The 16,315-nt window shown below is 48.1% G+C and overlaps 1 protein-coding gene across 6 annotated transcripts; it reads left to right on the top strand.

Annotated features, from left to right (window-relative positions):
- Nucleotides 1-4,052: 4,052 nt before the first annotated feature.
- LOC119508702 (zinc finger protein 260-like) lies at nucleotides 4,053-13,448 on the top strand. 6 transcript variants are annotated; one of them, XM_037802379.1, is made up of 6 exons: nucleotides 4,060-4,126; nucleotides 4,789-6,285; nucleotides 6,881-6,948; nucleotides 9,756-9,882; nucleotides 10,694-10,810; nucleotides 11,545-13,448. In XM_037802379.1, exons 2-6 carry the CDS (start codon nucleotides 6,246-6,248, stop codon nucleotides 13,377-13,379), a joined length of 2,187 nt encoding a protein of 728 aa, XP_037658307.1. In that variant the 5' UTR covers nucleotides 4,060-4,126; nucleotides 4,789-6,245; the 3' UTR covers nucleotides 13,380-13,448. The 6 variants fall into 6 exon arrangements, with proteins under 6 accessions (XP_037658310.1, XP_037658307.1, XP_037658308.1 ...); XM_037802380.1 differs by lacking the exon at nucleotides 4,060-4,126 and having other exon boundaries at nucleotides 4,234-5,709; nucleotides 6,174-6,285; XM_037802382.1 differs by lacking the exon at nucleotides 4,789-6,285 and having other exon boundaries at nucleotides 4,053-4,126.
- Nucleotides 13,449-16,315: the final 2,867 nt, after the last annotated feature.

Raw genomic sequence — 16,315 nt, forward strand, 5'->3', positions numbered from 1 at the left:
ATTTGGGCATTTATATATAATTTGGTTTGCTTGAGTGCAGTTTCCCAATCCTACCAGCAAGTGGCGCTCTTGAGGCACAGCTGGCAGGAGTGAAGATCCCCAACCTACAAGCAGGTGGCGCTCTTGAGGAGGTCTTCCCAGACCTTCGGTGTGGTGGGCGGAGTCCAAACCGGGTGGGGAACCCATCAGTGCATCAGATCTCCATTTGCTCCGGGGAATGCCTGGCCTGGGGCCATGATGCCGGCCCTGAGCAGGCAGGCAGGGAATCCGATCGAGGGTACCACGCAGGTTGAGCGTGGGCCCTGCCAGCGTGGGCCGTGCCTGCCGGCTCCCTGCCTGCCTTGTGTCCCGCTGTTTGGGGTGTGGGAGGGGCTCCTGGTGACAGTGTGGCATGTCTCCCTTCCTTGCTTCTCACCGGTTCACCACCACCCCCGCCACTTCCGTTGGGGGAGAGTACCTGCTGGCTGCCGGGTTCAGTCACAGGGGTTCCTAGCCCTAGCCCTAACCTACTCTGCAACACCCTTTCTTGATTTGATGCTTGCCCTATTACTGCAATTCTTTAACTGTTTTCTGGAGCTTTCAGAAAGTTCTTTCTGTCAGTTTCTGCTTGCTGTACACAGATTCTATGGGGAATTGGAGCCCTGGAGTGTCTCACTCTGCCGTCTTGAGGGGTGGGACCATCTTCCTTCTCAGAATTTATTATAATGGGCAAAATTTGGGAAATACCTAGTTACTTATAAATGGAAAAATTCAGGAAACACCTAAGATTTTTACAATGGAGAAATAGGTAAAGCAATTGTCTTCTCTCCACTCAGTTGAACATTGTGCAGCTATAATTGTGGTTTTAAAAATAGTTTTACTGGCAGCAGGAAATGCTTATGAAATAATATGTAAAAATGGACTCAACATCATATCTATGAGGTGATCTCCATTGTATATGTGGGTATCTGTGCCCATCAGAAAAAGAGTTCCAGGAAATCACTGTAAACACTTGGTGAGTGCGTGAGTGAAAATATACACGACTAGAAGGATATACAGACCACTACTTCTGATGTTGCAGAATATTCAATTTTCTAATTTTCTTTTTCTTTTCATATCTCCTACAATGAGCATATAACACATTGTGATTTGTGGCTGAAAGCATTCCTGAAGTGATATACCTCCTATTCATAGGGTTAACAATTGTCAAGGAGTCAAGCAGACCTAAAGTAGTACCAGAGTGCTAGTGTGCCAGTCTGAATGTATTTTGTCCCCCAAACACCATTATCTTTGATGTAATCTTGTGTTGGCAGGCGTTATCAGTTTTGATTAGATTTCCTTGAGTGTTTCTTTGGAGATACGCCCCACCCAGATGTGGGTGATGACTCTGATTGGATATTTCCATGGAGGTGTGGCCCCACCGATTTAGGGTGGGCCTTGATCAGTGGAGCCATAAAAATGAGCTGATGGGCAGAGGGAACTCAGTGCAGCTGTGAGTGACATTTTGAAGAGGAGCTACAGCCAAGAGGGACACTTTGAAGAATGCACAGGAACTGAGAGAGGAGCTGCAGATGACGGGACAGTCTGAAGACAGCCGTGAAAGCAGACTTCTGCTCCAGAGAAGCTGTGAGACGAAAAATGCCCCAAGAGCAACTAATAGTGACATTTTTGAGGAACTGCAGCCTAGAGAGGAATGTCCTGGGAGAAAGCCATTTTGAAACCAGAACTTTGGAGCAGCCTCCAGCCACGTGCCTTCCAAGCTAACAGAGGTTTTCTGGATGCCATTGGCCATCCTCCAGTGAAGATACCTGATTGCTGATGTATTACCTTGGACACTTTACGACCTTAAGACTAACTGTGTAACCAAATAAACCCCCTTTTATAAAAGCCAATCCATTTCTGGTGTTTTGCATTCTGGCAGCATTAGCAAACTAGAACAGCTAGCAAAGCCGCAACTGTCACTTTCATAGCTTCTGGGTTGCCTTGCCACTTTTTCATGGATTTGATCAGTAAGGAGACAATGAGCCCAAAGGATACCAATCTGTATTCAAACAGAACATGCAGGATCAGCATGGTGTCAGCTCCCTGTGTCACTAGTCCCACAAGATGAACCAGAATGAGATGAGCCACAGGAAATGGGTCTCTGCTGTGGAGAAGCCAATTCCAACTTCAGCAAGGCAATGAAGGCTTGTCTACGCAGCCCATGTGGACATGTGCACGGTTCTCAGGGCACCATGGCAGAGCTGGTTCCCTACACTAATGACTTCCCTCTTTCTACAACTTTGTAGCATGTTTTACTTTTCACCTTATTTTTCAGCAGCATTTGACACAATGAACTCCCCATCCTTCTTGAAATACTCTATTTCCTTTTCTTCAATGATACTACAACAAATTCACTCGCTTCTGCTGACCTTTTTCAACCTCCTTTTCATCTACCCACATCTGCCCTGAGCTTTCTCCTTATCATACTCTACATTTTTCCCTAAGAAAGCTTACTCTATCCCATTTCTTCAATTATGATTTATGTGTAAATTTCCCAATTTAAAAAACATCTCCACACCAGACCATCCAAATCTGTAAAATAACTGCCATGTCCACTGAGACCAACATCCAAAACAAGCAAGGGGACACAGAGCAATATGGACCGGGGGTCAGGGCAGACTCTTATTCTCATTCCTTACATTTATGCCAAACACACCTACCTCTTGGGAAATGCTGGGGAGGAAGATTCGGGCCCTTCTTTCCACCCCCTCCCCCAGTCAGGAAGGGTGGTTGGAGGGGCCAGACATCCACTAGGAAACGTTAACCAAGGGAGAGCCACTGCACAAAGTGGACAAGGATCTGTCTTTCCTCACCAGCTGTGTGAGGTACATGGTGGACTTGCATTTCCAGTCTGCATATAGGAAACACACAAGAATTCAGGCACATAGAGGTTTTGTTTTGTTTTGTTTTGTTTTTTAAGTATCATTATTACCGATAAAGCCACTTAGAGACCATGATTTTGGATCTGCAGCCAAAAGGCCCAGCTAATCATCCTTAGAAGACTGACCCACCCGTTCACAGGCTGACCGCTAACTCAGGACGTCTGCAGGCAGGCAGATCTGAAGGGGAAAGAAGTCCAGAAGAGCCCAAGCCATACATTCCCAGTTCCTTCTCTAAACTCAGATGATCTCTTCCTGCCTTGCAGAGAAATGAGTTGAGGGAGGTGGAGAAGGCAAGGTGCGCCTCTAAAATAACTTCCCCTGCCTGGAAACCGAGGGCTGGGGGGAACAGCCTGGTCCTAAGGTTGTTCCAAAGTATGATTCCGGCAGCAGCATGGGGGACAAGTCGGAGCTATCTGAGACCGTCTCCAGGTTGAATGTGGCAATGGCCGTGCCAAGGTGGTCCCCTGTGGGTGGAGGAACGTGACGTGGTGGAGAGCGATCTGCCATTTCAGGTGTGCGTGATGCCAAAGTATGTGTGCCAGTAAACGTCTCCTGGGTGCACCCTGGATGGAGGAGCAGAAGATGGCATGGAGGGAAACCTGCACTGGACGCTCCCTTCCTTCTGCTGCAAGGACTGAACCAGGCCTGCTCCTACATGCGGGCTCCGAAGATGTGGTCTTGGGCCTCCTGGGCGGGTGGGGTGGGGGTGAGGGGCGGAGGGGAGGACGAGCTCAAGGGGTCCAGTCACAGAGGGACCGGGGTGCGCAGCCGCAGGTGGAGCGGAGGCAGGTGAGTGCCTGAGGGATGTGCAGGGGTATCCGAGTGCGTGTGGCTGAGTGTGTAGATGAGCGTGGGACCTTAGGTGTGTGAGCGTATAGGTGAGGGAGCATGTATACGGATGTGAGCGAGTGGGTGGGTGGTGGTGAGCGTGGGAGTAGAGGCCGCGCATGACCCCAGCCCCAAAGCGTCGCCTCAAACTCGGGCGGGACAAAGGCGACCCTGGTCCGCAGCCGCCGAGTGGGTTTGCGGAGCGCAACAGCGCCTGGGCCGGGGGCCGTCGACACGCGAGTCCTCCGAGCTGCCCAGAGCGGCCCGGCGGCTCCTCCGCGCGGGAACTTCCGGCGGCGGAGCGACGCGTTTCCGGCCGTGGGCTCCCAGCGCGGCTCCACGGCGCTCGGCGTATGGGGTAGGCCGGGAGCCCCGGAAGCCAGCGGGGACCGGAGGTAGGTCGCGCGGGCCGAGAAGGGGCGGGTCTCGGGTAGAGGGGACGGGCGGGCCGAGGCGCAGCGCCTTTCGGGGATCCGCCGGGGCCGAGGGTTAGGGAGGCCCGCGGGGGGCGCGCAGGGGCCTGGGACGGAGCCGTGCAGGCTCAGCTTCGGTGAGACGGAGGCGGGGAGACTCCGTCCGCGTTCGGGGTGTCCTTGCCTCCACTGCGCCCGCTGCGTGCCTGCCCTCGGGCCTGAGGCGGCGACGTTGGGGGGAAGGACTGCCCTCGGGCGGGGCAGGGAGCGGAGTTCCGATGCCTGTCCTCAGGCGCAAGCCATTCGAAACAGCGTTCTGTACCTAAATTCATTCAGAAAACCTTGACCGAGAGCCGCTGTAGCGTACTGGTAGAGCAAGACTGCCTGAGTTCGTGTCCTGGCCCCTTGCCCTCTGTACGGGTTTGGGCAAGCTGCCTTGGCTCAGTCTCAGTGGTGGGGTTACCACCTACTTCAAAGATTATTGTGAAAATTAAATGAGATATAGAATATACAGCACAGGGCTATGCTTGCTCCATAGTAAATGTTCGCTGCTATTAACAGCTGCTATTACTACTGCTCTTATTATGCTACTGGCATCCCTAATATTCACCAAGTCTTCATTCTCCCATTTTTCCCTGTGACAGGAGATTGCAATTCCATCCTTCCCATCACTTAGGTAGAAACCTCGGAGGCAGCCTTTCTCAACTGTTATAATTTCTTTCTCAGGCATCCAAGGTGGTAATAGTTATGCACTTCAGGAGGAATAAGGAAATAGCTAAATTATTTTATCTCTCTAGGTCAGATAAGGGGCATAGGTTAAGGAAGTCTGCTGGGAACATTCCTAGATGCCTTTCCTCACCACTTCACCATGTGTTCTGCTGGCCTTGTCAGTTCTCCATTCACACTGAATCCTAAAGGGGCCTGATCTCAACCACCAACCGCTAAGTTGAGCCTCCATCATCCCTTCCTGGCTTTACAGGATCCTCAGCCTGACCACCCTACATCCACTGTTGCCCTCCTGTGGTCTGCCTTCTGCACAGTAGTTGGATCTCTCTTTTTAAGGCTTATGATCCTCCTGTGATTTCCTATCTTAAGGTTGCTTTTTTCCAGCAACACTCTGGCTCCCCTCTTGGCCTGTTCCCTTGGCCTGGACTGCTCTCCCTGAGATGTTTGCACTGCTTCTCTCTTCCTCCTGGTCTCCTCAGTATAATTCTTATTAAATACACCTTCCCTATCCATACTGCATGAAATTCTGACACCCCTTCCCATCCCGCTTTGATTTTCTCCACATCACTTATCGTCAGATGATTTCTCATGTATTTGCTTTGTGTCCCTCTTGCTAGACCATAAGTTTCCTGAGGTCAGGGACTGGATCTGCTTTGCTCACTGCTGAATATCCATAGCACTTGGCATTAGTGAACCCTAATTGAAAGCATGAATCCCAGGCTCTCTGTTGAGTACAGGAGGAGCACTGACGATTGGGACAGCTCCCTCCAGGAGCTCTTGCTGTGATGGAGAGCCGACAGACAAACCTGCCCACGCAGGAAGATGTTCCACGTTTTGGGGTAGGAAGCAGAGCAGAGCCCTTCTGTACAGCCCTACATGGAAGTGGCCATATTGCAGTGCTGGGTACTCGAGCCCTGAAATGTGCCACATCCAAGGCTGCAGGGAATAGAATAGACAATTTTTCCTGGGAGGAGATCAGGAAGGCTTCAGAGAGGAAGTGATTCCCCAGCTGAGCCTTGAAGGAGGTGAACTTTCCCAGGAGGCGGGGGAGACAGTTCTTGAGGGAGTGAGTAGGGAAGTCTGGAGCTTTGGGGAACCTGCAAGGGTCTCACTGTATTGGAGTACAGCCTGTGAGGGGGCTTCCAGGGACATGAGATTGGCCGATCGGGCTGGTGTGTCTGGGCAGTTGGATGTAGATACATCCATGGGGAAGTAACATTCAAGCTGGGTGTTGGGGTTGGCCCACATCATTGCCTGCCATGGCCTCTCTTCACACCGTCATGCCCCTTCCCATGGTTGTCAGGGAGGGGGCTGATGTGAGCAAAGTTGTGCCCAGGCTGCCAGAAGCTGTTGCAGTGGAGGCCTTTGGACAGTGATGGTCCCGAACTCTCGGAGCCTATCTGCCAGGTTTTCAGGTGAGCTTCATGGAGGTCCATCTTCCCTCTCACTCCTTAATGGCTGCCTCCTGCACCCCCAGGAAGCCAGAGTGGCCTCCATTTGTCCATAGTCTTGCCCATCAGAGTTCAACCCTCTCAGAGCCTGGCCCACATGCCTCCTCTTCCTTGCAGATTTCCATGCTCAGCCCAGCCAGCTGGGTGGGCACACCCTGCAGAAACCCACTCATGGGGTATAGAGACTAGCTCAGACTGAGTGCTGGCTCAGCTTTGCACATTTGGCTTCTTACTCCCCCCACCAAAGGCAGTTGATGTTTTCTTTTTCTGTGTCCCTCTCACACTGGGTCAGAGAATGCAGTATGATGAACGAGGGCCACCCTGTGTGGGTTTCTACCAGTCCTGCCTATGGGGGCTGTGAATTCTTTGATTGGGACCACAACTTCTGCATCTAAACACCTGGGAATGCTAGGGCTCAGAGCTTTGGTCAGCCTGATGGAATGTGCTCCTGAGAGGTGGAGCCTCATTCCTAGAGGTGGGATGGGGATGGGGGTGGTTGTCAGTGGATGAGCCACAGGCCAGAGCTGGGCTCACTCAGCGTCTCTCTGTCCCCTTCCAGATTCCTGCCTCTCACCACAGCCTAGGAGCCCAGGAATGGAAGCTGTGCTGCCTAGGGCTGGATCTCAGGTGAGCTTTCTGTCTACAGCTGGTTCCTTCCACTCAACCTGGAGCTTCTCTGCACAGCGGACTCCTGATTTGCTGTGCATTGAGCACCTGTTGTGTACCAGTTCCTGCACAGGAGTTGGTTTCTCCTGTCCCACAGAATGCACAGTCTATGGACTGAACAGACACCGGTTCCATGGGCACATAACCAGGAGCTAGCAGTCTGTGGGGTCAGAGAGGCTTTTCTGAGGCCACAGCTGGATGGAGAGTAGCGTGAGCCCTGGAAACAGCATGGCCCTGCAGCAGGGGGAGGGTGGCATGTTGTATGCAGAAGGGAGATGCTAACATCTACATCAGTGTGGTTATATGGGGTGGGGAGATGAAGGAATGAGAACCTCCGCCCTCAGGACAGATGGGGTATGGGAAAAGTGAAGGAATGAAGGTGAGACCTGAGCAGCAGTGGACCCAGGCATCTCGGCTGGAGCCAGCCATCTTGATCGCAACAGAAAATAAATGATGGGCAGAAGGTGTTTGCATCATACAGAGAGCAGATCCAGAGTGCTCCAAAATCAACGAGAAGATGACATATTGACAATGTTCCAATAGAAAAATAAACAAAAACAGGGAGGCCCCAAGGAAGCCATGGGGACAGTGGACATCAGGCAGTAACACCTAGTGTGGTGGTGGGGGCTTACCCACACTGCTGACAGAAATGGGAGTGAAACAGCTGTGGGGAGAACAACGTGTACCTCCTTATGAAACAGAGTCCTGTTTTTACACATCTCTCCATGAGGAGATGCCTCAACAAGGATATACCTGTGAGGTATGTCCTCTTTGCAAGGCCCGTGAAAGGGAGAACCTGGAAACCTGGGCAAGGAGTGGGTATGAGCAGGGTGAGGAGCACAGGGAGGTGGTAGGAGAGAGGATCAGGGAGCAGATGAGAAGATCGGGGAGCAGCAGAGTCAGTTGGAGTGTTCGGGAGTGAGTAGGAGAGCAGACTGGGGGAGGAGTGGGGGAGGAAGGGGGAGCAGGTGGGTTTGGGGCACAGCCACGAAGGACACAGCCTCATGCTTGGGACTAGCTTGTTTTCTCTTCAACATCCCAGTCTAGGAAGAAGGGGATCCAAAACTCCATTTACCGGAGTTCTTGGCCTAGGCTTTGGGTTCATCATGGGCCTGGGGAAAGGGAGATGGTCCTGAGCAGGAATAAAGTATTTGGGCTGTGGCCATTATGCCATCCAGTAACATGCAACATCCTAACAGGAGCACCCCAGCCTAACAGCATTCATTGCCAGTCACAGGAGTGAGGCCATCGTCTTCTCATTCAGAAGCCAGGAGAGGAAGCCCACGAGCAAAGAGGCACAGCTTCTCTTGTGAAGATGGCAGGTCCTTCCTAGAGGCTGGCTGGTGGGACAGGGTTCTTCTATAGAAGCAATTTGTTTTTCAGTGTTTTCCCAGTTTAAAAAGGGGAGGGCTGGGGTTGTGTTAGAAAGAGGAGTGTACATATTTGTCTGCCTTTGAAAAAATAAACACATGGAAGAATAGACAATGAAAATGGCAATCAACAGAGGAACATAGGACAGGAGAAATACAATGGTGACACTGTAGTTTGATGGCTAATGTTTCATTAAGGAGAGCCAGATCAGTTACCACTGCAAACACTGGGAGGAGCCTGAAGGTTTTCTCTATAAAATTGTGTTCCTATTCCTCTACCCTTCATCTGTGAGCTGGGGTGGAGGCCTCTGGGTGTAACTCCAATGCCTTGTCCCAAGTTGCATGTTTACACAGATGACCTTATCCAGTCTCTGGGGACTGAAAGCGGGTTTCCCTTCATGTGCCCCCAGCCTCATGGGGCTGGATGATGATGTCCTTTCCTTGATGCTGGGGAACTGAATCAGCCTGGCTTGGGTGGTATGAGTCATGAACATCACATCTGTGTCTTCTGGACATATTTGGAGGATATTAGTAACAAAACCCATAACCATGTATATTTGCCCTCAGTAATTTTTTTCACCCTCCTTGACCATGTTTGTTTTCAACTTCTACTACTAATTGAGGGCAATGAATTCCATTGGCTTGTTCCTTTATAAGTAACATGGAAGTTGTTTTCTTTGATCTTAAATTGACCTCCAGGTGTGCCTTTTAATTTATAATCTAGGATCTGCCCTTTTAGGGTGTCTTGGTTTTACCTCCACCCTGCAGAGGTGTAATTATGTATGTAAGAAGGTGTTTGGAGAAGCCAGCTGCCTCTTCCCTTCATTGTTTTCAGCTCTGGTCTCCAGCACCACCCGCTCCTTCATTTACGCTGAGGCTTCCACAGCTGATGAGAATTCCCTCAACATCCCCTTCCAAAACAACACACAAGAGGCACTTGAGTACCATCAGCAAATATCTGTTTGCCAGGGTTGCTATGACAAATACCATACACTTGTTGGCTTAAGTACAGGAAGGTGCAACAGGGATACATTGGCTCATGGTTTTAGATTCTGGCAGTTTTTTGTCAAGTTTGCCATGTTCTGGTGGTAGCTTCCCAGCAAGCCTCCATCACATGGTGATCTCTTTCTGTCTCCTGGCTTCTACATCTGACTTCTTCTGATTCCTCCTTCCTTGTCCAAATTCTTTTGTTTATAAGGACTTCAGCCATGTGATTAAGGCCTGTCCTCAATCTGGCCACAGCTTAACTAAAAATAACATCTTTAAAGGTCCTATTTATAAATAGGCTCACATTCACAGAACTGGGAGTTAGTATGTGAATGTGTCTTTTGTGGGGGGCATGATTGAATCTGCAGCAACCATCAAGATCCTTAGGGCAGCAGGAAAATGTTGTTTCAGGGATCAGTGACATTTGAGGATGTGGCTGTATATTTCACAAGGAAGGAATGGATGTATCTGACTGTTCAACAAAAGGATCTCTACAAGGACGTGATGCTGGAGAATTATGGAAACTTGATCTGGCTGGGTAAGCACTGTCCCCCTCCCTGAGCCACCTCTAGGCTCCCTGAGCACCTGGGTGCTCAGAGTTGTGATGCTTCTGAAGTGCTAACCTGGGCTGTTGCTCAAAGAGTGGAACTCCACATCTTTCCTGAACTAGAAACAGGGCTCTTTTGCCCTTTCTCCAGGAGATAGGCCTAAGCTCTGCAGAGGGGAAGAGACTGGGCCTAGTAAGTAAAAGTGACAGGCAAACTGGGTTAGAAGCAAAAGGCAATACAGGGTTTAAGCGAAAGAGATGATAGAGGTGGTCAGTTAGGAGTCAGAGTAGGGTCCTGAGAATGGTTGAGGCAGAACAACTGCGGAATGTGTGAGTGACCCAAACCCAAGAAGAAGGTTTCCAGTGGACTTGTCACCCACCACCCTGCCCATACAAACCAACTTTCCACATGACTCAGGAAACACAAGGGCCTGCCACTCCTAACTCCCTGGGCAGAATCTTTCCCCTCCTTACCCTAAACACAAGTTCCCTTTAGATTTTGTTCCACTCGGGGGATTCCAGTTTTTGGCAGGAGTTTCCTTCTCTTTCCTGTGTCAGAACCCCTTTAACGTCCTCATATTTGTTTTCTTCCTTTTCTTCTTCCCTCCCCCTCACCACATGGTATTCCCCAACCTCTCCCTCACCCTGGACTTAGTCATATCTTTAAAGAGACTAACTCTTCCCCACCCTGGGCCTTCCCACCTAGTCTAACTGAATCTCTCCCTCTCTCTACCTGCTGTCTGTAGACCATAGGCTTTGGTTCTCAGTAGAAATGCACGTGTTGTATTTCCTTCTCCACCAGCAGAACTTCGAGGTCTCAAACCTGACCTGATCTCCCAGCTAGAGAGAGGAGAAGAGCCATGGCTGCTGGATGTGCCAGAGACTGAGACAGTAGAGATGCAGAGATGTTCCTGTCCAGGTGAGAAGAGGGGAAGCCAGCCCTGAGAAGAAGGCATTAGTGAGATAAATTAGGAGGCCTAACTTGAAAGAATAGAGCCAACTGAGACAAATGGATTACGGGAGAGAACAAGTAAAGAGAAGATACCTGTGGTTCCACAGAAAGTAAGAAGCCAGCCCTGGGCCTTTGAGAGGGGTTGAGTGGGAGCTAGGGAGAACTTTGGCCATGGCCAGGAGACAGACTGAGGGTGAGTACCTTGGGAGTGATTCTGCCCAGGGAGTTGACAGGGGAGGCAGGCCCTTGTGTTTCCTGAGTTATGTGGGAAATTGGGTTTTATGGGCAAATTGGTGGGTGATGAGTCCAGTGAAAACTTTTGGGTTGGGGTCAGTCTTCTATACTTGCAGCAGTTATTCTGCCTCACTCATTCTCAGGACCCTACCAGACTCCTACCTGACTACCTCCATCATCCCTTTCTCTCACAACCTTTAATCTACTCTCCTATCCTGTTTAGCCTACCCTTTTTCAGCTTGTCTCTATCACTTGTTTGTAATTAAGACTCTTAATTAAATTCCTTGCCCATCCCCATCCCTTTTTGTACTATATTACTGTTCACCTTAACTACCACTCCCATCCTGCTTCCTCTCTGTAGATTGGAAATTATTTTTTCCACTTGAGCTTGCATTTAAGTGATGGTCCTTGTCCAGTGCCTGCACTGGGAGTAGTCATATTTACATTATTTTTGTTTATTTTTCCAGATTCTTTAATGGGCACTGAGAGCAAACAGTACTTTAAAAGACAAATATCAGACATAGCCACATGTGAAGTAACATTAGACATGCTCCTTCAGGATTTCCTACCAGGATTTGAGGAATACAGGGATGTTTCAGACACCTGTCAGGGAAATGCCACAGGAGTTGTCTTGAGGAAATCTCTAACTGAGGAGAAAAGTTATAGTGAATTGACCATGTCCTGTGAGGAGCAACCCACGTGGAAGACTGACCAGAGTTTACCTGAGTTAGGAGAAAACTTAAGTAAGAATGCAAATCTCATTACAAGTTCCAAGCATACTACAGGGTACAAAGCCCATCAATGTGATAAATGTGACACAAGTTTCAAATACAATTCTGATCTTATTCTACATCACCGAATCCATACTGAAAAACCCCACAAATGTCATGAATGTGGGAAAGATTTTAGCCGAAGTTCATATCTTAAGGGACATCAAAAGATTCACACGGGGGAAAAAACATATAAGTGTAATAAATGTTTGAAAGTCTTCAGTAGTAGCTCACACCTTATACAACACCAGGTAATTCATAGTGGAGAGAAACCTTATGGGTGTAGTGAATGTGGGAAATCCTTCAGACTGAATTCCCAACTTAAACAACACCAGAGGATTCACGAGAAACCATTTAAGTGTGAAGAATGTGGGAAATCCTGTAGTCAAAAGGCAACCCTGATTCAGCATCAGAGAATTCATTCAGGAGAAAAACCTTATGGCTGTAATGAATGTGGAAAAACCTTCAGTAAGAAATCGATACTTATTCTTCATCAAAAAATTCATACTGGGACAAAGCCCCACAAATGCCATGAATGTGGGAAAGATTTTAGTTGTAGTTCATATCTTAGGGAGCATCAAAAAATTCACACTGGAGAAAAACCATATAAATGTAATAAGTGTTCAAAAGCCTTCAGTTGTAGTTCACGCCTTATTCAACATCAGTCAATTCATAGTGGAGAGAAGCCTTATAGGTGTAATGAATGTGGGAAAACCTTCAGACTGACCTCACAACTATCTCAACATCAGAGAACTCACACTGGAGAGAAACCTTTTAAATGTGAAGAATGTGCCAAATCTTTTTGTAAAAAGGCCCACCTGATTCAGCATCAGAGAATACATTCTGGAGAAAAACCTTATGGCTGTAATGAATGTGGAAAAGCCTTCAGTCAGCCATCACTTCTTATTGTACATCAAAAAATTCATACTGGAGAGAAACCCCATGAGTGCAGTGAATGTGGAAAAGCTTTCAATCAAAGATCTCTCCTTAGTAGACATCAAAGAATTCATACAGGAGAAAAACCCTATGTTTGTGATGAATGTGGCAAAGCTTTCAGTCAGAGCTCACAACTCATTCAGCATCAGAGAATTCATACAGGGGAGAGACCCTATGTATGTGATGTGTGTGGAAAAACGTTCAACCAAAACTCCCAGCTTACAGTACACCAGAGGATTCATACTGGAGAGAAACCACACAGATGTAATGAATGTGGAAAAGCTTTCTCTCAGAGCTCCCAACTTAGACTGCATGAGAGAAGTCACACTGGAGAGAAACCTCATATATGTGATGAATGTGGTAAAGCCTTCAGTCAGAGCTCTCTACTTATTCGACATCAGAGAGTTCACACTGGGGAAAGACCCTACAAATGCAATGAATGTGGGAAAGCCTTTACTCATAGTTCAACCCGACTTCAACATCAGAGAGTTCACACTGGATTGAAACTGTATAAATGTAACACATGTGGAAAAGGCTTTAGTCGAAGTTCGTATCTTACGCGACATCAAAGAACTCACTCTGGTATAAAAACTTGATGTACTGCATGTGAATACCTTTGATGCTTCACATTTTAGTAAATATCAATAAATTTATTCTGGAAAGGAGCTGTATGAACATAATATGTATGAGAAAGCCTCGGGTCCACACATTTTTTTACACTCACAATTCATACTGGAGATAAATTTTGCAAATTTCACCATCAGATGTCATGCTTAAGGAACTAACACTAATTTCAGAAAGGTTGGGTAAGCCTTCAGTTTAAGCTCTCAGCCAGCTCACATCGAAGTCTTGCTGCACATTCCTCAGAATGTTGGAAAGATTTTAGCAAAAGCTCACTTGGAACAAGTTGCTGCATGGTGTGCCATGGAAACATAGGCTTGGGGCACAACAGAAACTTTCAGTAGATGACTGCCTTATTACTTACATAGCACAAAGGGTCCAAAGGAACAGAAAGAGATCCCATCATGACCAGTCTCCCAGGGTGGCCAAAACTGCTCCAGTTGGGGTCAGTAGATGGTATCTCTGCACACCCTACTTCAAGAGAAGAGAGACAAATCTGTGCTGTTTGAGGGTGGTATTTATGCACTCCACGGGGAGGGGACCCTGCCACTGAGAATTCCTGCCTTGATTAGCATTGGTGCTGCTTGTTCCCGGGTTTATGGTCCGTTTCCCAGGTTTATGGTCTGAAGAGGCCTTTTTCAGTAGACTTAACATCTCCCCTGTGTGTGGAATGGAAACAGACTGAAACATTGTCACACAATGGAAGAGGGGGAGGAGAGAGGCAAGGGCTATAAGGTAGCTGCTGAGTCTTTCTAGGAGGTGGCCACTGGAGGCTTACCCAGCAGCCACAACGTGGACATTTGTCCTAAATGCCGGCTAAGCCTCTCAATGGGAAACCAAGAGGCTCAGAGATAAAAGTGGCAGCCAATTACCCCATAGGAGGGGATCAGAGGGCCAATCAGGTGAAGGGCCCAGAAAATATGATGAAACTCCAGCCCAGACCTCTTGATGGTGCTGTGTCCCCAGTAGAAAGAATGCATGGGTCTGGGTACCTACAGATAGATGTAGGAATGGGTCAGAATTTTAGGGCGGCCACAGGGAAAGGGGGTCCTGGCTATTGTCAGAAGGGTGATGTCCAGATCAGGTTCAAGTCAGGCCACTACCTGGGAAAGTCAATTCAGAACAAAGTGAAGAGGATAATATGCAATGGTAAAGCTTTGATAAAGGGCTTGCAGAGTTCACAATTCCATTGTGCCAAGGAAGTGGGTCACTTGGGTCCACACATGTTCGTCTCTACACCCATGATATGACTGAAGCTCAAACTCCTGGTGATTAGGATTGATTACCCCTGCAAGTGTGGTGACGCCTTTTCACTTGCTGGTTTCTGGGCATGAGGATTCCAAAGTGCCCTGGCAGCAGCTGTAGCTTGTTCAGTAGGAACTTTGCTTTGTCCTCTTTGGGGACCAAGATCTTATGGTGAGTGGGACCACTCTTACGTCTATCCTTAGGTTCCCAGATCCATATATTCTACCTAGTAGAAACATAGCACCATCAAGACATCTATGAATTTATACACTGTTTCCCAAAAGGGCTGTCCCAGCCTTTCAGTGTGTTTTATCCAAGCTTGTGCTACAAATGAAGGCCAATTCAGTACTGTATAACTGCCTGCCTCTGGGTTATAATACATGAGACAATTGGGGGTCTCCTACCTCCCCCGTTGTAAAGTGGATTCTCTGTTTGGATGGTGTTCCAGTTTGCTAACGCTGCCATTATGCAAAATATGAGAAATAGATTGCCTTTTATAAAGGGGATTTATTTGGTTACAAATTTACAGTTGAAAGGCCATGGAAATGTCCAAATTAAGGCTATCAACACGAGTATACCTTAACCTAAGGAAGGCCAATGGCATCCAGAAACCTGTTAGCTGGGGAGGCACATGGCCGACATCTGCTGATCCCAGGTTGTGTTGCAGCTCCTCACTCAGCTCCTGTGCATTCTTCAAAATGTTGTTCTTGGGGCATTTTGCCCTCTCTTAGCTTCTTTGGAGCAAAACTGGGCTGGCATCTCCAAAGTGTTCAGCGTAAGTCTGCTTTCAATGGCTGTCTCCAAGATGCCTCTCTTAGCTGCTCTCCAAAATGTCACTTGTCAGCTGCTCTCAGATCCTTCTGTCTGTGAACTCTTTTATAGGACTTCAGTGATTTAATTAAGACCCACCCTGAATGGGTGGGGTAACACCTCCATGGAAATTATCTAATCAGAGGTCTTGCTCACAGTTGATTGAGTCACATCTCCATGGAAACAATAGGTTCCAACCTAATTAACACTAATACATCTGCATTAAAGAACATGGTGTTTCGGGAGACAATACATCCACACCAGCACAGGTGGTATGCTATATGAGGTTCCTCATCTGTGAATTAAGCAATTTTTAAGTCCCCAGATGGTGGTGCTGGTTCAGACTGCAAGAAAGGCAAACTCTTACCTGGAATAAGTATATATCCTTGGGAGGACAAACAGCTGGCATTTAGAGGATGGAAGGGGACTCATTTAGTCAACTCTGACACTGACAGATTGGACTGTCAAAGGTGGCAGCAGGTAAAGAGACATTGGGGGAGAGGGGTTGCTATTTAGTTGGGCCCTAATTTCTATCACCTCGGCCACTTCTTTCATAGACCCATCATTTCAGTTCCAATCTGGCTGATAATGAAGACTGTTGTCAGCTGACTGAATTATTTTGTCTACTTAGTTGTTCAGTGTCTTCTGTGTAATTTGCTTTCTGGTGGGCATTAATGTGTTATGCAAAAACTTTTACACTTTGTGCCCACTCCCGTGTCCATCCACGTGCCTCTACCCCAGAATTCCTTTTCTCCAGTCTTCCTTTTTCTTCTAGGCCCCTGATCACATGGCTAGGACACTGGCCACTACTCTGGAATCTCTATTCTCACCTTAGGCCACTCCTATTTCTATCCAT

This window comes from Choloepus didactylus, chromosome 14, assembly GCF_015220235.1.
Source record: "Choloepus didactylus isolate mChoDid1 chromosome 14, mChoDid1.pri, whole genome shotgun sequence".
In the NCBI taxonomy this organism is placed as follows: Eukaryota; Metazoa; Chordata; class Mammalia; order Pilosa; family Megalonychidae; genus Choloepus; species Choloepus didactylus.

What these genes read in the sequence shown, in the direction of transcription:
- LOC119508702 (XM_037802379.1), top strand. Translation starts at nt 6,246, where the DNA reads ATGGTCCCGAACTCTCGGAGCCTATCTGCCAGGTTTTCAG. An exon ending in TGGAAACTTGATCTGGCTGG is followed by an intron (nt 9,883 to 10,693) that starts GTAAGCACTGTC and finishes CTTCTCCACCAG; the next exon opens with CAGAACTTCGAGGTCTCAAA. An exon ending in GCAGAGATGTTCCTGTCCAG is followed by an intron (nt 10,811 to 11,544) that starts GTGAGAAGAGGG and finishes TTATTTTTCCAG; the next exon opens with ATTCTTTAATGGGCACTGAG.